Source organism: Nesoenas mayeri (assembly GCF_963082525.1).
Source record: "Nesoenas mayeri genome assembly, chromosome: 3".
Taxonomy (NCBI): Eukaryota; Metazoa; Chordata; class Aves; order Columbiformes; family Columbidae; genus Nesoenas; species Nesoenas mayeri.
The window spans coordinates 23637365-23655312 of NC_137544.1; the positions used below are offsets into that span (position 1 = coordinate 23637365).

Sequence of the window (17948 nt, forward strand, 5' to 3'; positions counted from 1 at the left end):
AGATGTTATAGCACTCAGTGCTCTGGGTTGTCAGGAGGGAAGATTAGCCAGTTGTAACTTGATGAACTCACAGAGAGTACAAACACATATAATATCTATGCTTCTTCTCTACTTTACATAAATCGGTTTCCATCTAAACAAAATTTTGAGCTATCTCCCAGGACATGTCTAGACTACAAAGTAAACAAAGCCAGACACTGCACCAAGTGACATGGAGACCAATGTGTAACTTACTTAACATGAGCTTGTGTTACAGTGGTAAGTAAATCTCAAGCAAATGTTTTGCTCTTTTTATTTCACAGTTTCAGTTTGTAACCAAGAAGATAATGCAATTTGCAGAGGATTTGAAAAAAAAAAAAAAATCAGATATGTTGTGAAAAACTCCAAAATTTTCATCACTTTACATTACCAAAGAGGAAATTGTAGAATTACTTAGTCCTGTGCAACCTGCTCTAGGTGAACCTGATTTAGTGGATGGGTTGGACTAGATGGTCTCTGGAGGTTACTTCCAAGCCCAACTGTTCTGTGATTCTGTAAGTGGGTTGTAGGCACTTACTAGGAACTGTAGCCTGATAAAAACTCTTCAGTCTTGTAGAGAAAGACAGAACAGCATGTTGTGGATGGTACATGAAACCACTTATATGCAAACTTGGAAATAAGATGCTTGATTTTAACAAAAAGGCTAATTGACTCTTGGAACATATAACAAAAGATTCTAAAGGACTGGAGAATGCTAAGTCATGGAGAGATCTAACTTTTTTTTTTTTTTTTTCTGAAAAATATGCTCTTCTTCACATGGAGAATTTTTATGGTTTATTTTACCCAGTTTACAGTTGATAATTAGAACGGAAATGTCTTGTTCCTAATGATGATTTCCATATCTGTTGCCTGAATTTATCAGATCATGTTATCTTAACAAAAGTGTATATCAGTTCTGCATCAGAAATACATAAAAATATAGGTAGCTTGGTTTGTTAATGAAATCAGTCATAATGCTAGAATAATGAGAGGAGAAAACTTGTCCATGTTTATATCAATGGATATCAATATGAGGAAGAGTTTCTTCTTGTGGTTCTCCAGGCAGTTTAGCACAGTGTAGATTTCATCCCCATGCAGAATATACTGTTCCAGATCTTTTTCAATCCATTTGTACATCACTCCTTTCACATATACATCTCTAATTGCATCAGATATATCCTTGTAAAGATGCACCTGGCCAAACTCAATGCCATAAGTTATGAAGTAATCAATGACTGAAGAGAGCAGAGTCATTTCAGGAAGAGAAAAAATGTCCATAAACTGCTTAAGTGAAGGATCCTTGCCATACAAGTCACTCATCTGGTACAGGAGAATGTGCTGCATACCACCGTAGAGTTCAATTACCTCTTCATCAGGCACTGGTTTGAGCCCTCTATATGCAGTCCCCAGCAGGACATAATGGAAAGCATCGATCTTCATCAGAAGGCTCTTTTGCACATCATAGTGGAGTCATACTTCTGGAATATGTTGGAATACATATGGAATGTAGTCATACTTCCCAAGCCCTTCTGGATACTTAAATTTTTCTATGAGGATGTCTCTGGCAGTGTTGAAAATCATAGAGCACAGTAAATTAGGATACTGTGCTAATGTGTAATTGTAGTCAAAGCCATAGATCTCAATATTGCCCAGGCTGATCTCATTGTTAGCATAGATAGCGGCCGGGTTGAGGAGATTGCAAACTCCTGGTGGAAGGAGATCATAGACCAGCTTTTTCATTTCGTGGCACCTGGCCCACAGGTAGGTCTTGATGTTGGCTCCCTCGGCTGAGGATATCCATTGATATAAACATGATATATCAATATATCAATGCTTTATATACTAGGTTCTTACTAAGTAAAGCCTAAGACAGAAAGTGCAAATCAGTTGTATAAAAACTTCTAAACAATGGGAAAATGCTATACTTTATTTACTTTGAGGAAATGGGAGCTGTTATTATAATTCCTGAAAAGTAAAATGTTTCTGAAATAACAGAAAAAAAAATAAACAAACAGGAGCTGCAAACTCTTTAAAACATCTTCATATTAAACAAGCAATCTTTATTTTCAGTTTTTATTTTCTCAGAAATGTATTAAAATCCTTACTTTTTTTGAAAGGTTAGATTTTCTTTTGTTGTGAAATCAGTGATTATTGTCTAAAATTTGACAATGACTTGAGATTCTCCCAGTAAAGAACCATTTAAAATGTGGATAAATCCCAAATATAAATAAAACATATTAATTCAGTTCTCAAGTCTACGTAGATTTGCAGGGCTTTACTGTTACTTACTGTACACAGAAAATTAACATTTTAAGAGCTTCATCTAGCCCAATGGGATTGCAGCGGATTGCTTTCAAACTCAGCAGCTGAAGCAAACACACTATTCATGTTTTCTATTAGCGTATTGCTACCCAGGGGGACAGTGTGCTAATTCTAAATATTTATTATGAAAATCTGTACACCAGCTTTGAAGAAACTAAGATTTCTCTTGATAGCCATCCTCTGCAGAAGGGTTGAAACCTTCTGCTTTAGAAACCCTCCTAGCAAATAATGCCAAATTCTGGAATCCTACACCTTCAGTGCTAAATAAAAGATTTGCTACTTTGAAGTTTCTTTCCACAATGAAGACAGAAAAAACAATTGGCAGAATGAAGACTTCTCATATAGTTGGTCTTTAGATATAGGTTCCTGTGGCAGAATGCAACCCCCCTCTCTCCCCACTCCTCCTTCAGTATGGAAGGAGTAGGCACATCTCCCTCTCCCTCTGCTACTTGAGGCTAACAGCTTCTTTTGTTTGGCCCCAGAGCACCCTGGCCAGGGCCATTAGGAGAAGGGAGTGCTGAGGCACCAGTGAGCTGCTGGGCGCCTGCGACCAGTATGGGGGATGTTTGGAGGCTTCAGGGGCACCCACAGCCAGTGTGGGGGTGCAGAGAAGCTTCTAGAATGCCTACAGTCAGATCTGATCAGACAACATAAAAACGGGACTCTCGTCGAGACTCGGTCCATTGTCGTGGGTCTCTCGGAGCACGAGCAAGATGCTGCCGCCGAGAGCCCCCCTCCCCGGGATGGAGACTCCGCTTGCCTTGCTGCCACGGGTGTGAGTAAAACTTCTCGCAGAATTGCAAGTATATTTATACTTTCCGTGCACATATGCATGTATAACTTTCCGTGCTCCATATGAGCACGTGTAAAATTAATCTTTGCAGAATCGCAGGTGTATTTTCCTTCCGTGCACATTTGCACGTGTAACTTTCCGTGCACATTTGCACACGTACTTTCCGTGCACATTTGCACGCGTAACTTTCTGTGCTCAATACGAGCATGTGTATAAATTATTTCCTCGCACAATTGCGAGTGTATTTTCCTCCTGTACTTCCACGTAAGCACGTGTAGTATTCTGTGCACATTTGCATGTGTAAGTAAATTAACCCTCGCAGGATTGCGAGTGTATTATAAATTTACCCTTGCGGAAACACGAGTGTATACTTCCCGTATTCACTACGAGTACGTGTATCTCTTTAAAAATAATCCCACACCATGTTTAGGCAAGTGTGTACTTCTCCGGGACTCAGGGACGGCTCCAGCATTGTTTTGAGTGAAGCCGCGTGCATGCACGCTGTGCACCGCCTGTTGTATTAGTTGCTGCCCATTAATAATTTTCCTCAACTGATAACCGAACCTTTATTTAAGTCACTTTGGAGTGCTAAAACCCTGTTTCTCATCGGTTTAATAAAAGTTGTTTTGGACCCTGTTGTCCCTTAAATTAACCTACGGGGTGCCTCCGTGACAGTTCCGTATACTAAAACTAGAAATCCTGTTGTTACCCCTGAGCTGTACATAATATTTTACACCTGATTACAACACAAATCAATGACAGAAATTCAATGTCACATTGAAAAAATGAGGAGATGAAGAATTCAACGTCAACTTTGAAATATGCTAAAACATATAATAAAGCCATTTTCTCTTTCAATATGGTAACAGATTCTGGTTCTTACTCTTAATCATACCTTTGTTATTTTAGCTCGGTATGACCTAATATTTTCTCTGAGTGGATGTATTTATATGCTCTAAAACTTTACCTCTGAAACTGCTTTCTGATGACATGAGTATGGTTCTTCAATCATCTCTGCATTCTTTTAAAATTACCTATCTAGTTTTCAAACATCCTTTTAAACTTGTGAACAGTCTGGCTTCAGTGTTCTAGTTTTGGTCTAATGCTGTTTTACATACACCTTTCTAATATGCTTAATAAAGCTTTGTTCATTGCAATACTGCACCAAGAATCATGTCACAGAGATTCAGGTGAGCAGCTCATGTATCCTCCTCCTCTGCTTCACTTCCAAGGTTACGAGGACAAGCTTTTTTCCTGGCATTTGAATTCTTGGCTTCAATTTTAAATTTGCCAGTCTATCATTAAGCTAATCTGTTATATAAACACATAGTTAGATTCAAATAAAATTAACTGCATGTGAATGTTATAATCCATTATACCCTTATTTGGAAGTCAATCTCTTCTATCCACATCAAACATGGCGTGCACATGACATACAGAAGAAATTCTTTACTCTTTCTACCTTTTTCTTTCCAGTATAGAAGATATTCTTTAAGGATCCATCATGGCTGAATGAAAGAGCAATAAATAGAGAACAACAATTGGGAACAACATCAAGGTAGTAGGCAGCACTTGTCCTAACATCTTTGAGGAGACAATATCTAAAGAACATTTTAGCAAACTACAGTTTGGACCTCAGAAACAGAAAATACTAATGGTGATTTTTAATGCTTTCACATTTTTTCTAAAAATATATTTAAATTTTTAGAAGCTTCCAGAGGAAAACTGCTATTTTTAAAAATATGTTTATTACTTAACAAAGTGGAATGCTATACTTTGCTCTATCAAAAATTGCCATTTCTTTCAAAGTAGATAAAACATATTTTATTTTTTTTTTCCCCCCAGAGAGCGAAGATAAGTAAATTGGGACGTTTATAGTAAATCCAAGCAACACTCTCAGTCTATGAAACTGCGAGTCTACAGTCTCCTGTGGAAATTTCTAACATTACATGACTTACAGAAGAGTCTTGAGTAATTCCTATGATATAACTACTAGAAGGAAATTCAAGTTTCAAAGTGGCATGTTTTTTAAACGAAAATATTTCAAATTTATTAATATCTTAAAAAAAATTAGATTCATTCATGCGGTTAAACATAACTGAAAACAATTTAAAAGTATACATGAATAATGAGGGAAGAAAAAGATTTTCACTATCTTTAAGTGTGCTCACTTACAATACTGCTGAACCTTAAAGCATCTTTTATTTGTTTATAATTGCACAATATTTTCTTACGGAACAAAAGGGATGATTAAAAACTTTAAAAACATGGGACATACTCTTTGGCATTCATATTTAAAAGATTCTTTTAATTCAATAAAGTCTAAAGTCAGAATATTAGAAACAGCAACAAACAAATTTGATAAAAGAGGAAAAACCAAAACAGAACAGAACAAAACACAAGTCAGTCTTGAGTACCTGGTATTCTATTTATTCTGTTCAAGCTCTCATGTGCTCTAGTTGCAGCTAAAAGAAGAGCTAAAGGAGCTGAACCCAACTATACGAGAAATGAAACTCACAATATTAGCAAGAACCTGCAGAAATCTTGTCTGGAGGTATTAACATGACACAGTAACCCTGTGAAAAAACATGTATAAGACACAGCTTTTAAAGTAGTGCTCAGTTTGTTTTAATCATTCATTTCTTTGCTATTAATATCCTGGATAATGCGCACAACGACTCATTTCAACATATGTAGCAGCCATCCTACTGAGTAACATCTCTTTAAATGCACAACAGTAATTCAGTCTCAGAGCACAGTGAGAAATAAGAGCATTTGATGGCATAACTAAAAAGCTAAGTCAACTTTTATGTACAAGTGGGTCAAACTAAAGCTGGCATCCTTTCTTCTTGAGTGCTCAACCTTGTAATATTAATGATATTTTTATGTACACAGATGACAAATGACACTCCAGTAAATCTGCATATATGCTCTGTTAGAATTTATCCTTCTCTTTCAGTGCATATTGTAAATTAAACTGACCTTACTTCAGTCAGCTAAAAATGACAACTGTAGATTATTGTGGCAACACAACTAACTACAACATTTATAAACCTCATTTGAAGTTACTGAAATTAATTTACACGTTACTTCCTGTATGTTTGTTTAGTAGTTTTGTCCTGCTGTTCTAATTTCAAAACAGGTGAGCAAAATGAATACATTCTAATAAAAGTATGAGTTTTGTTCTGGTACAGAATAGTATCTGGAATCAAGCTTTTCTTTCAATATCTTATGTATAATTTCCAAAAAGATCTGAATACAAAATAAAACCACATCAATAATCTCTTCCTAATGCAGACAATCACATATCTCTACATAGCGTTTTGCCCAAATTTAGAATTACACAATTCCATTCTGTTAGTCAGATCTTCACATAATATTTTACTGTATTATTTCTAACCATTAGATTTTAATACCTAGATAAAAATACAATAACAATTGTCCTAATATAAGTTCTCACTTTTTGACCTGAAACACTTGCATCTCCTTTCTACCTCTCCTATCGTATCTGCTTTACTAAAACTGGGATGCATTTATTTTCCAGTCTTATTAGCATACTGAATAGTTTTTCAGTTAAGATACTTATCAGCTACAAAGCATTCAGTGTATAGAAATAATTCTTAGCACTTGTATTTTTAATTCTATTTTAGATTGTTTATATTTGAAGTTCATGTTCTTTACTGTGGTACTGCTGCAAATGTGGCTAAACTGTCTAACCAGGAAAATCCTTGTTTTTCCTTTTTTCCACAGGAAATTCTCTTCCCAGGTAGTTATCCCCTCCCTTGCCTACTTAGGAAATGAGAAAAACAGAAACGATGTTCAGTCACTGCTACACATTAGATCTTAACTTTCTGTGCTGCAACTATTGCTTTAAAACATCAGAGATACAAAACAGCACAGTGCTTTCTAAGTGCAGACCTCTGCAGAAAACCCATTAAGTCCAATTGCTAGCCTACTGTGCAGATATTTAAAAAAGAGTAACCATCAATGAACATGTTATTTAAATTCAATTTAACATTCTTTTAGAGTCAAAGAAGTAATCAATGCATTCTGTGTGCTAACTAAACAGAGATACCAGGGGCCAAGTTATTTATTAACTGTAAGAACAGTTCATTGACAGGTTTACTCTGAGCTGCTGTAGATTATAGCACTGATCATACCAGAAGAACCATGAAAAAAACCCTGATAAGTAGTTAGAAAAAGAAGCTTGCGGTGGAGATTCAGGAAAAGTTTCCTGAGGGAGTGTGTCCACTTCTGTATATCTTGTTGGAAAGAAACACACAAAACAAAACAAAACACCCTACTAACAAATGTTTTAGTTGTTCTGTGCCATGTTTTAGGAGTTTAAATTACATTCAGGACAAAAATAAAAAAGACATATTCACATTTCATTCTTATATCCTAGAAGTCTATCCTTATTAAAAAAAAAAAAAAAAAATATATATAAAATAATGGTAAAGATTGTTTTATTTGCCTTTTAGCTTGCTGGAAAGTAACAATGCACTCAACTATGCCAGCTCCTACCAATCAGATTTTCATATGCTCAGATATTTGAAAAAATATTTTAAAAAAATCAATACGTATTTAAAAGCCCCTAGTATATATTTAAGAAAATGGCAATAGCTAGTATTATAATTCTAATATATTTTAAATTAAACATAGAAAACCACAGCATGTCAGAAAAGATAATTTTGGCAAGGTGCCATTCATCCTTCATCCTCACTGATCCTAATAGGATAAGAGGGCACTACCCTTGTCAGTGTAGCTTTGATACACCATGACTGTTTTTCTTTATTATTTTATTCCTAAAGTGAGTACCAGCAACAAAACTAGAACTTGGCTTAAGCTCCAGGGAATAATTTCTTTTTACAGACTGATCTAATATTCCCAGTACTGATATCTGTAAATTTTGATTTACCCAGATGAAGTGAAGCATATTACTACATCAGTTTTGTAACTTGTCATATTTACATACTGTCCTGGTTTTGTTAAAAACAAGTTTCTCTTTTAGTGAATTTGCCTGTCAGCTAAAGCCTTCATATTAACTGCATTTTCCTGGAGAACCAGACACATGTTTTGGTAAACCTAGCAATGGAATGCAATCTTATTGATAAGCATGGATGGACATCTCGTGAGAGGAGCAACGAGAAACAAGTGACCAAGAAACTGACCAACTGTGTATAACATTCCATTCACGTGAATACTTCATATAAAAGTGGGAGATCATGAGGATCTCGTCCCTTTTTTCCCTTTTTGCCTTTTGCCTTTGCTTTTTCCCTTCTGCTTATGGCCGACATTAGGAGAGGACCTTGCTAGTCGTCCCTGCGAACTGAGGCCTAGTGAGAGACTGAATCCAGCTCCGGCTGGCTGCACAGTCCAGTCCAGGACTTTGGGTGCCGGCTCTGCAGTTGCTGAGACTTTCAAGATTGGTTTTGTATATTTTGTATTATTTTCTCTATTCTTATTAGTAGCATTAGTAAAACACTGTTAATTTTTCCAACTCTCTTCTCTCTGTCCTTCTTTCTCTCCCGATGGCCTGTCCTGAGTGGGAAGGGGGAGAGGGAGGGGCAAAAAGAGGAAGTGGGGGGGAGAGGAGGCTAACAATACATCTGTCAGGGTTTTATTGTCACCCTGCAATCTTAACCTTCAACACATACATACACATGTTCTCAGCAAGATTTTATCATTAATCTCTTTCCTTCTCACATGCTAACAAAGACCTCCACAGATACAAATATTAGTCAACTCCAGTTTTACTTTGTTTGTGGGATTTTTTGTTTGCTTTTGTGGTTTTGTTGTTTTGTTGTTGTTGTTGTTATTTGTTTGTTTTGACTTGAGCTTGCTTTGGTTTTGTTTTTAAACAAGGGAGTAGGTGTGGTTTTTTAGAACTACCGTAATTATTGTAAGCAAATCTAGAATCACTGGTAGAGCTACATGGCAAAAGCAGGAAAAAAGGTTGTATCATACAATTCCAGAAGTCAAAATATCTGTAGATTTTGTCTTACTAGGAAGATACACTTGAGGCTGACTGCAATGGATAGGTACAGAAATGCAGTGATTCATAAATATCTCTAAAAAAAGCTTCTAACAGTAGTTGATTACACTGGTATGAGCTGGTATAATCATTAAAATATATTTTCCTAAATATATTTTCAAGGATTTTGTGAGAAGACTAGGCTACCTGTATAGATATTCTGGAAAAATGCAACAAATGTAGCAGAAGGAAGTTTTAGTAGTATACTGAATTCCCAACGTTAGACAGTATCTTTAGAAAGATAGTAATGCTAGTGGTATTTTAAGCAATCCAAGCTCTTTGTTAATGTATTTAAACCTTGTTCACATAGTTAATTTTAAAAATCTAGCACGTTTCATCTTATTTTAAATGTGGGGAAAAATTATACTGTAGGTCTCAGTGCTTCCTTAAGTTAGTTCTCTCACTCTTATGTTCCTGTCAGTTTGTGATGTGGTATGAATGAAGCCTTTACACATCTTCAGCACAGTAGGCTGTAAATTAATAGGTGCAAAGCATCAATTTACTGCTTTGTACTTCTCACCTCATACACCATTCACATGCAGATGTTAACAGCTAAGTGGTCTCTATATCATTACAGCTAGCACAAGCAAGAGATTATATTATTTTAGTCACTACTACTACCATGAAGCACATTTACCATTTTATCTATTTTAGGGTTAAAAACTTTGCAAAACCTTCCACATACTTTTATGCACATAGTTAAAATATATATTATTTAGCATAAACATACTACAAAAGATAAACAATGCATTTCAGATACTGTTTTTTTAAATACAAGTTTTGCAAGATTTCTATGTGAGATATTACCATAAGCTAAACATAATTATTAACTAAGCTTTAAATAGATTTGCATTTGCATCAGGACTCTACCAAGTTTTTGTTTGGTTGGTTTATTTGTTTATTTTTGTTTGGTTGTTGTTATTGTTGTTGTTGTTGTTTTCCAGTTGGATTATTTCCATCACATCCATCTCTGAACACAAGATTAATATATAATCCAAATGAAAGCTGTGGTCCAAAAGAGAGAATAGGAAACTGTTTTGTTACATTTCTACTCGAAGTTCTCAGAGAATTACATACATATTTCAGCACTTGCCACCATTATATGGTCTTGTATCTGGGGAAAAGTCCACAGGACACTGATATAGCTACCACGTATCTACCATGAAAGAGGAGGGCAGGATAGCTTTCACTGCTGTCCTGCATAGCACAAGTATATGTGCCAAAACAATCCTGTTTTGGGGGAAGAGGAAAGGAGAGAGGATATTTCTGCTGGATGAAAGTGACAACATTAGTGACAATGGTATTTCCTGTGGATTTAGGATGTTTTTGTTCACTCTGCAAGTGGAAAGGCTGACTCAAGTACACTTCCCCGGCTCATTTGAGACATCACTCTTCAAAGACTCTTCTGACATAGAACACCAAATTCACACATTGCTGCTCTGAAGTTCACATTTCCCAGCCCCTCCAACACATCCTGAAGCTGTTTCCAAAACCTTACCAACTCTCTAAAATCTGCCACACTATCCCTCAACCTACACAAACAAAATTCTTCTAATGTTAGATTAATTCTTGTCTTCCAATTCCCCAGCTCCAGTCATGTGTTCCCTCAATCATTCCCTTTATTCCAGTTCAATGCCAGCAACTCAGAGATCACATAAAAATTCAGAGGTTACACTTCAACTTATTTTTGAAACCACTACTTGCACTCTTTATTCACTTCTTCATTATAGTCATTTTAACAATTAGAATTTGAGGGTTCCTCACTGCACCCAGCACAGCACATCTCCTCATGTAATATATACTATATTATCTAATATACACTTAAATAATAAAACAAACAAAATCACATATGTTTGGCTGTATAGAACAAACAAACAAACAACAAACAAACAAACAGACGAAAAATTGCCTTTAGAATGCTGAAAAGGAAGACAATGTCTAGGATGTGGAAAAGAATGTAACCCTGTTTTAAAATGACAATTTCTTTGTAGTTTTGTTTTCATACAAGCAGTAGTCTGGATTCTTCATTCCTTGTAAAGAAATGTTAGGGGGAGAAACTGTTCACTACCTCTCCCATCAATGTTGTTTTTTCTTTCTATGGACTCCAAAGGTACTTAGCAGTGTTCATTATATTTTCCCAAGTCTGCTCGGAATTTACTTAGAACTGTGGATAATTCATTTTTTCAAGCAGGCGTTTGAATGTCTGCAGCAAATCCATTTTGGAACGTGATGATTTTGATAAATATAGCAGATTACAAGATACGTCACTGATGAGATCAACTTATTAATCTTTATTATTGAAAAACTGTAGGAGTGAAGAAACTGTTTATCTGCATTTGTTTGGGTATAGAAACTACTATGCCAAAGAACTGGATATAGCTACTGAATTAAAACATGCTATTTCCCACTTACGGAATTTTAAGAGTCTCTGGAAAGCAATACTTAAAGAACTAGGGTATATCAGATGCTTATATGAAATGTTTCATATAAACAGCTGGCATCCTATGCAAAACACTGTGTCTATTTTCTTTCCAAATTCCTTATCTGTGAGTGGGATGATCCTGAGATTATGCCTAACAACTCTGACACCAGTGAGACATTCATTCCAAGATTACAGAACTCCACAGGCACTCAAGTTCAGCACGTTGTTTGCATTTTAAACAGAAATGATCAAAGATGACAGCAAATACTGAGGAAGGATGTAGAAGCTGGAAATGTTGGTGGGAGAGGAAGGGAGCAGTGGGAGCACTGGTGTTGCCATAAGAAAATGGCTAGGAGAAACCAAGAGAAACAAGCATCAGCAGCAAAGGCAGCAACTGGCAGGACGCAGAAGCTGGAGAACATGTGTATTCCACTGAGTCTTTAACAGAGACACAGGATTTGCCATATTTCTTATTTTAGGGATTCTTCTATCAGTTATTCAGTTTGCAGTATGCAAATGCCTAATGATGGTGCGTATTGTAGTAGGAGTCTGAACAAATGGGGTATGCTACATATGTCTGATTGATAGTATTCAAGTGCTAAACAACATTAATGCTGATTTTCAAATGTTATAGAGTATGGGATTTTTACACAGTAACTGGAAACTTTGCAACGTGGAAGTTAAGAGAAAGAATTTGAGGATAACTATGCAACTTCTTTTCCTGGAAAAAAAAAAAACAAACAAACAACAATAAACAAAAAAAAAAACCAACAACAACAACAACAACAACAAAAAACCAAAAAAACAACCACAACACCAAAAAAACAAAAACCACCAAAAAAAAAACCCACGTGGTTCACTGCAGGTCAGACAGACAAGTTACTAAGTACAGAAGCTTACACTTATTGTACACTTATTGAATCCAGTTTCCTAACCAAAAGAGGTAAAAGGGGAAATCTAGTTAAAAACTAGAGAACCCTTTTTTTACCAGCATCTACAATACAAATATATGGCTTTGTAGAGTTTCACAGGTGACAAAAAAGAATGACTGTCAGCAGGTCTCTAAAGAGGCTAAAATTAGTGACTAATTATAAATGCATTATTAAAATTTGTAATAGTCTTCCCAAATGATAAAGCTGTTCATCTCATTGCATGGCCATGGCACATCCTTTCTCTTCTGTTGGAGAAGGAAAAGAAAATAGAACTTTAAATTGCCAAGAGCACATCACAAACCCTTTCTTGTGGTGTATAACAACAACTTTATTGAAGCTGCATCCACAAGCAATCCATCTTTTCACAGTGAGCCAATAGATGGTGCTCTTTAGCTGTATAATTATGTAATTCTGAGCTAAAAATTCAGCTCACTATGTATGGACCTCCTGCCATAGGTGTCTATCAAAAAGGTGATTTAGACCACTTCATAACCTCATGCATTACTTTGTTAGAGATCTCTTACAATGAGGGTGGTAAGATTAAGATAGATCTTCATAAACAGGACAGGAAACACGCGGAGTGAAATACTATTGTTTTGAATTATATCTAAATGCTTAGACTGGTGTATTTATCTAAGAAACACAAATTAGTATTATGATGCAGCTGTTATAAGAGTTATTCATTAACACAGAAATAAGAAGTGAGTTTCAGATGACTCCAGGTACTTACATCAAATTGTATGCCAAGCTTATAATAATTCATTATTGCTGCTTCCAGATCACTCACATCCCCATGCATTTCTATGGCTTTGCACTAGGACATTTAGATGATTTATACAGAGGTCAGAATAATCTTAAAAGTATTTTTAAATAGTATTAGGAAATTAATTTGGACTAAAAAATATAATGTGTAGGTCATTCTCTTGTATTGGCAAATACTGACAGAAATTTGAAGGCTAATAATTTTAGGTTTAAGTGGAAGTACAGTAATATAACATCAGTATTGTAAAGTAAAAAAGGAAAAAAAATATATTGTAGAACTAAATATGTCAATATTAAGATTCTAAGTTAAAATATAATAATTTTAGAATAATTCTTAGCATCATAATCATGTTTCATGCATACTGCAATAGTCTAAGACTTTTTTTTTTGTCAAATTAGTTTTCAGTCTTGCAAAAATTATGGCAAAGGCATATTTACATGAAAAAGCCTGAGTCAGGCCTATCTATGCTCATGTGAGTTGCCCAGCTTTACTTAACATGGAAATAATAAAATACTCAGACCAAATTTAAAAAATAAACAAACAAACAAACAGAAAACAACCCACCTCAGTCTTAGGGAGTCTTTGGAAAGGCTCATTAAAAGATTTTCAAAAGGATGCTTTCCTCAAGTGATATATTCCTGATTTTAATACAATACCATGTTCATTCAGCCTGGGCTTTTCAAATACTTCTTGACACTATCTCTAGATTCAAGCTTCATTTAAGTACCATCTAATTTAAGGTGAGGTCTAAAGGCTCATGTTTGGAAGTATGTAAAAACTTATATTTAATGTTCAAAAATTAGGCAAGCAACTCTTTTTTTTTTTTTTCTTTCTTTTCTTATTTCTCATAGTTAACAATAGAGTAGCCCTTCAGATTCAAAAAATCCAGCCCTTTGGCAGACATGGAGATGGACACCAGACAGTGCAAAGAGGCTCTTTCCGTTACATTCCCAGAAGTACTGTATTCAGCATTGCAAACAAGACCTTACCAACTCAAGATAAACATGTTTTACATCTAAAACTCCTTTACGTAATATCATAATGTGCAAGTTAAGCAAGTTATTCAAATTCCAAAAGATTTCTTTCATTTACAGTCTAACTAATAATACTTTTAAATCCTTCACAGATTAAAAAGCTTATTCTACCTTGTTTGCATTCATTTTCAAACACTAATGTTCATCTTTCTAAGCCTGTTGACACTTATATTGATTCAAAGCAGGATTAAAAATGTGGTCATCCATATGTGAACGTCTATTCAAGATCCAGAGCTATATAACTGCTCTTTAGAAAAAAACAAATAAGCAAAAAACCAAAGACAAACAAACCCCCACAAACTTGAATTCCACTGCTTTACTTAAAAAAGGTCCATCCAGTTTTTACTATAATCATGATGGAACTACTTCTAACCTTGTTGATATGTCTGGAGAGGGTAATCCAGACCTATTGCACCATACAGTAAAACCACTAAAGAATTATCAGTCTGAAATTATTTTCTTTATTCTCAGTCTTTTTTTAGCTTTTGCAGTGCTCCTATTCTGTCTTTCTATGTCTTTCTATTCATTCACTAGGAAAAAAATTTGGCTTACTTTACACCAAATATTCCTTTATATGAAAAAATGATCATAATTACCAGATTGTGCTAGTGGAATATATCTTCTAACACAGAATTACTGTATAAAGCTGTTGACACAATGCCAGATATAATAAAAGGGAGCAATTTTAAAAACCAGTCACATTTTAAAACAATGCACCTCTAGACCACTAGTTCTAAGCACAAAGCAACTTCACATTTAAAAACACGATTGATTTTAGCAGATTACAACATGCGCTACATTTAGCATGGCTCTAAAGTTGCTGTGGCAACTGTTCTGGCTTAAATATAGATGAATGTGTAGCTTCATTCCAAATTATCCAATAATCCTTTAAACATTTCTTATAAAACTTCCCCTAGCTTCTTCACACTTCTGTCAGTGATCCTAGGAACATATAAATCCTTAGCTTTTAATGATCAGAGTTTAACACTATTTAAAAAAAAATCTCCAACAGAAAAACAAGTATCAGGGAAAATGATAAAAAGATTTCTATTGAATTTTAGAAGAAATAGGTTTCTTATATATCTTTGATTTCCAATGTAACGTTGATCAATACCATACGAGATCAATACAGAATATGTTTCCATTGCTTTCTGCTCATATTCTTCTACATCATCTACTATCAGAAATCTTCTGGGGAATGTATATGTACATATGACTGTAAATGAATTTTTTTTTCCTATATTTGCATGTTCATTTCAGTGACAGGTTGATTTCTTGCAACAAAGTTGCAAATATGTTGTTGGTGTCTACTAGAGCCTCATACACAAAATTAAATTGATAGATTTTTATGTTCCTTTAGTTCTTCTCCTTCAAGATTTCAGCTTCTAGCCCTTAGAACCCTTAATAAGAAAACATTGGCCGTGATAACTGTCATGCATGTCTGTGCATGACAGGCAAAAGGGGCACTCACATATTGTAGTTCATACAGTCAGACACAGCACTTAATTTGATACAAAGCTCTTTCACTGACTTCTGTTACACAATTTTTGGTCATGTGGAAATGTGAAGGAATAATCTTTTTATATAGATCCAGAAGGTTTTGCATATTTGCCAAGCATGCTTGCCACACATTTTTATTTAATAGAATTTTTCAACAAATCAGATGCTACCTAGAATTTTGCAGTTATTAATATATTGTCCTGTCTAGCCTATCATGACGTTAAAATAATAGTGAGGTTGTTTCAGATCTTCAATAACGCATTCTGATGATAATAACCATCAGTCATCTGTAAGCAGCAGATCTGTATTTTTTTTCTAGGCTACATTTTAGAGCAATGTCAAGCACAAGATGTTCTCAGAGATTAAAAAAATTAAAATCTATATATGCAGCACACAGAGAAATCCTAATACAAACTGTTCTCTAATTTAATCCATTCCAATAGACAGAATTAGCATCTTTTACTTAGGACGGAGAATGTAGATTTAGTATTGTAATTACTAAGCCCTAATATTGCAAAGCAAACGGTTTTAACATCAGACAAGATAATAATACATGCATACCTGAGTATATGTAGTAAGACTGAATTATAACCTGTTTAGGATAAGACAGCATCTATTTGCTCTCTATATATTTCTGTTTTACTGTGAATCTGAATTTTGCTCACTACTTTCATTTTTGGCATACAATATCATGATAAGCCATGCAAGACTCATCAGAAAATGTTCCAATACGAAGTTTGAATATGTAACATCAACAAATGCTCACTGCTAAGGCACTTTACAGATATACCTCTTGAAGACAGAGGACAATAAGAAGAAGGATCAAGACTTGGAAAGGAGCAGAAGCAAATTACTGTCTTTTTTTTTCAATTCTGTAGCGTGGAAGGAACTAAAGGAAAATACATAACACAACTACTAACTATTAACAGGTAGAAAATATCTTAAATATCCTTTAACATTTTTCAAAATACCAAAAAAAAGAAAAATAAAAATGAAGATCTTTGCAAGATCTCTGACTTACCATATTGATGGTGCTTCTGTTCCACTGATCTCTAAGAAGTCATATCCTTCCTCTAACTGGAAGTCAGTAAAGACCAAAGCAATGGTATCTCCTGGTTCAGCCAATATGGTCCAGGTGCAATCAGCATTATTTTCATACTCAGAAGGGAAGTGAGGACTTGCAATAGTTCCGCTTGTCCCACGTAGTGTCCCTCCACAAGCTCCTTCAGCTGATGAACAGAATATCAATTACTAGTGGAGCTGCACTTTAAATAGGTCAAGCATCATCTTTGTTTCTGCACAGCAAACCCAGCTCTTCTCTTCTGTGCATATAGTATCCATAAATATATACAGAAATAAAATTCCATCCAGGTGAACTGAATAGAACATTTTTCTGGCCTTAAAACTGCAGAGATTTGTTTATTTCTTTGTTTGGGTGTGGTTTGTTGTGTTTGGGGGTTTTGTTTGTTTGTTCTTTCCTTGTTGGTGACACTTTATTGCCAGGATAAGCAAGGACAAGATCAGTAGAGAGACCTTGTATCAGCTGTTTTGCAGAATCTGTACTATGGCTCTGCGAAAGTGTTGACAGAAAAAGCCCAAAAACTGGGCAGAGAATCACAGAAATATAGTTAGTCTCTCTGTGATACAGATTTAAAAAATCATTAACATTTATTTTCTGAAGTTCTCTCTAATTTGTTATAACTATAAAAAAAAAGTAGAAAAAAAATCATAGATTTAAATACTGTCCTGAACTAGGAAGCTTTAATAAAATTATACTTACTATTCTCAAGTTATTTGTTATGAAACAAGATGTTTACAGATGGCAAATAAATTCAGAAAGTTTTGTTGCCAAATGGACCCTCCAAGGTCCACATATCATCAGTTGTTAACATTTTTTTTTTAGTGGCTATGAACTCAATTTCAAAAAATACAAACTACCAGAAGACTGGAATGTTGTTAAATAGGTTACCAAAGTGTTTAGCAGACTTTTTGTACTATTCTTTGACTGATAACATTTCACTGAAGCTTTAAAGATACACTGATTGTATTAGCATTGGATATTAAAATATCTATTTTTTTTTCCTAAAGAAAGTCATCCATGCAATCCATTGGAATAAGAAATTAAAAACA

At 34.9% G+C, this 17948-nt stretch overlaps 1 protein-coding gene across 1 annotated transcript in view; it reads right to left on the minus strand.

The window, feature by feature from the left end:
- Positions 1–17948, minus strand: part of CSMD1 (CUB and Sushi multiple domains 1) — a gene marked incomplete at its 5' end in the record, with an annotated part of 1071510 nt that overhangs the window by 505270 nt on the left and 548292 nt on the right. The window contains one exon of the mRNA XM_080341955.1: positions 16840–17047. Coding sequence (XP_080198081.1) covers positions 16840–17047 — 208 coding nt within the window. The remainder of the gene's footprint in view (positions 1–16839; positions 17048–17948) is intronic.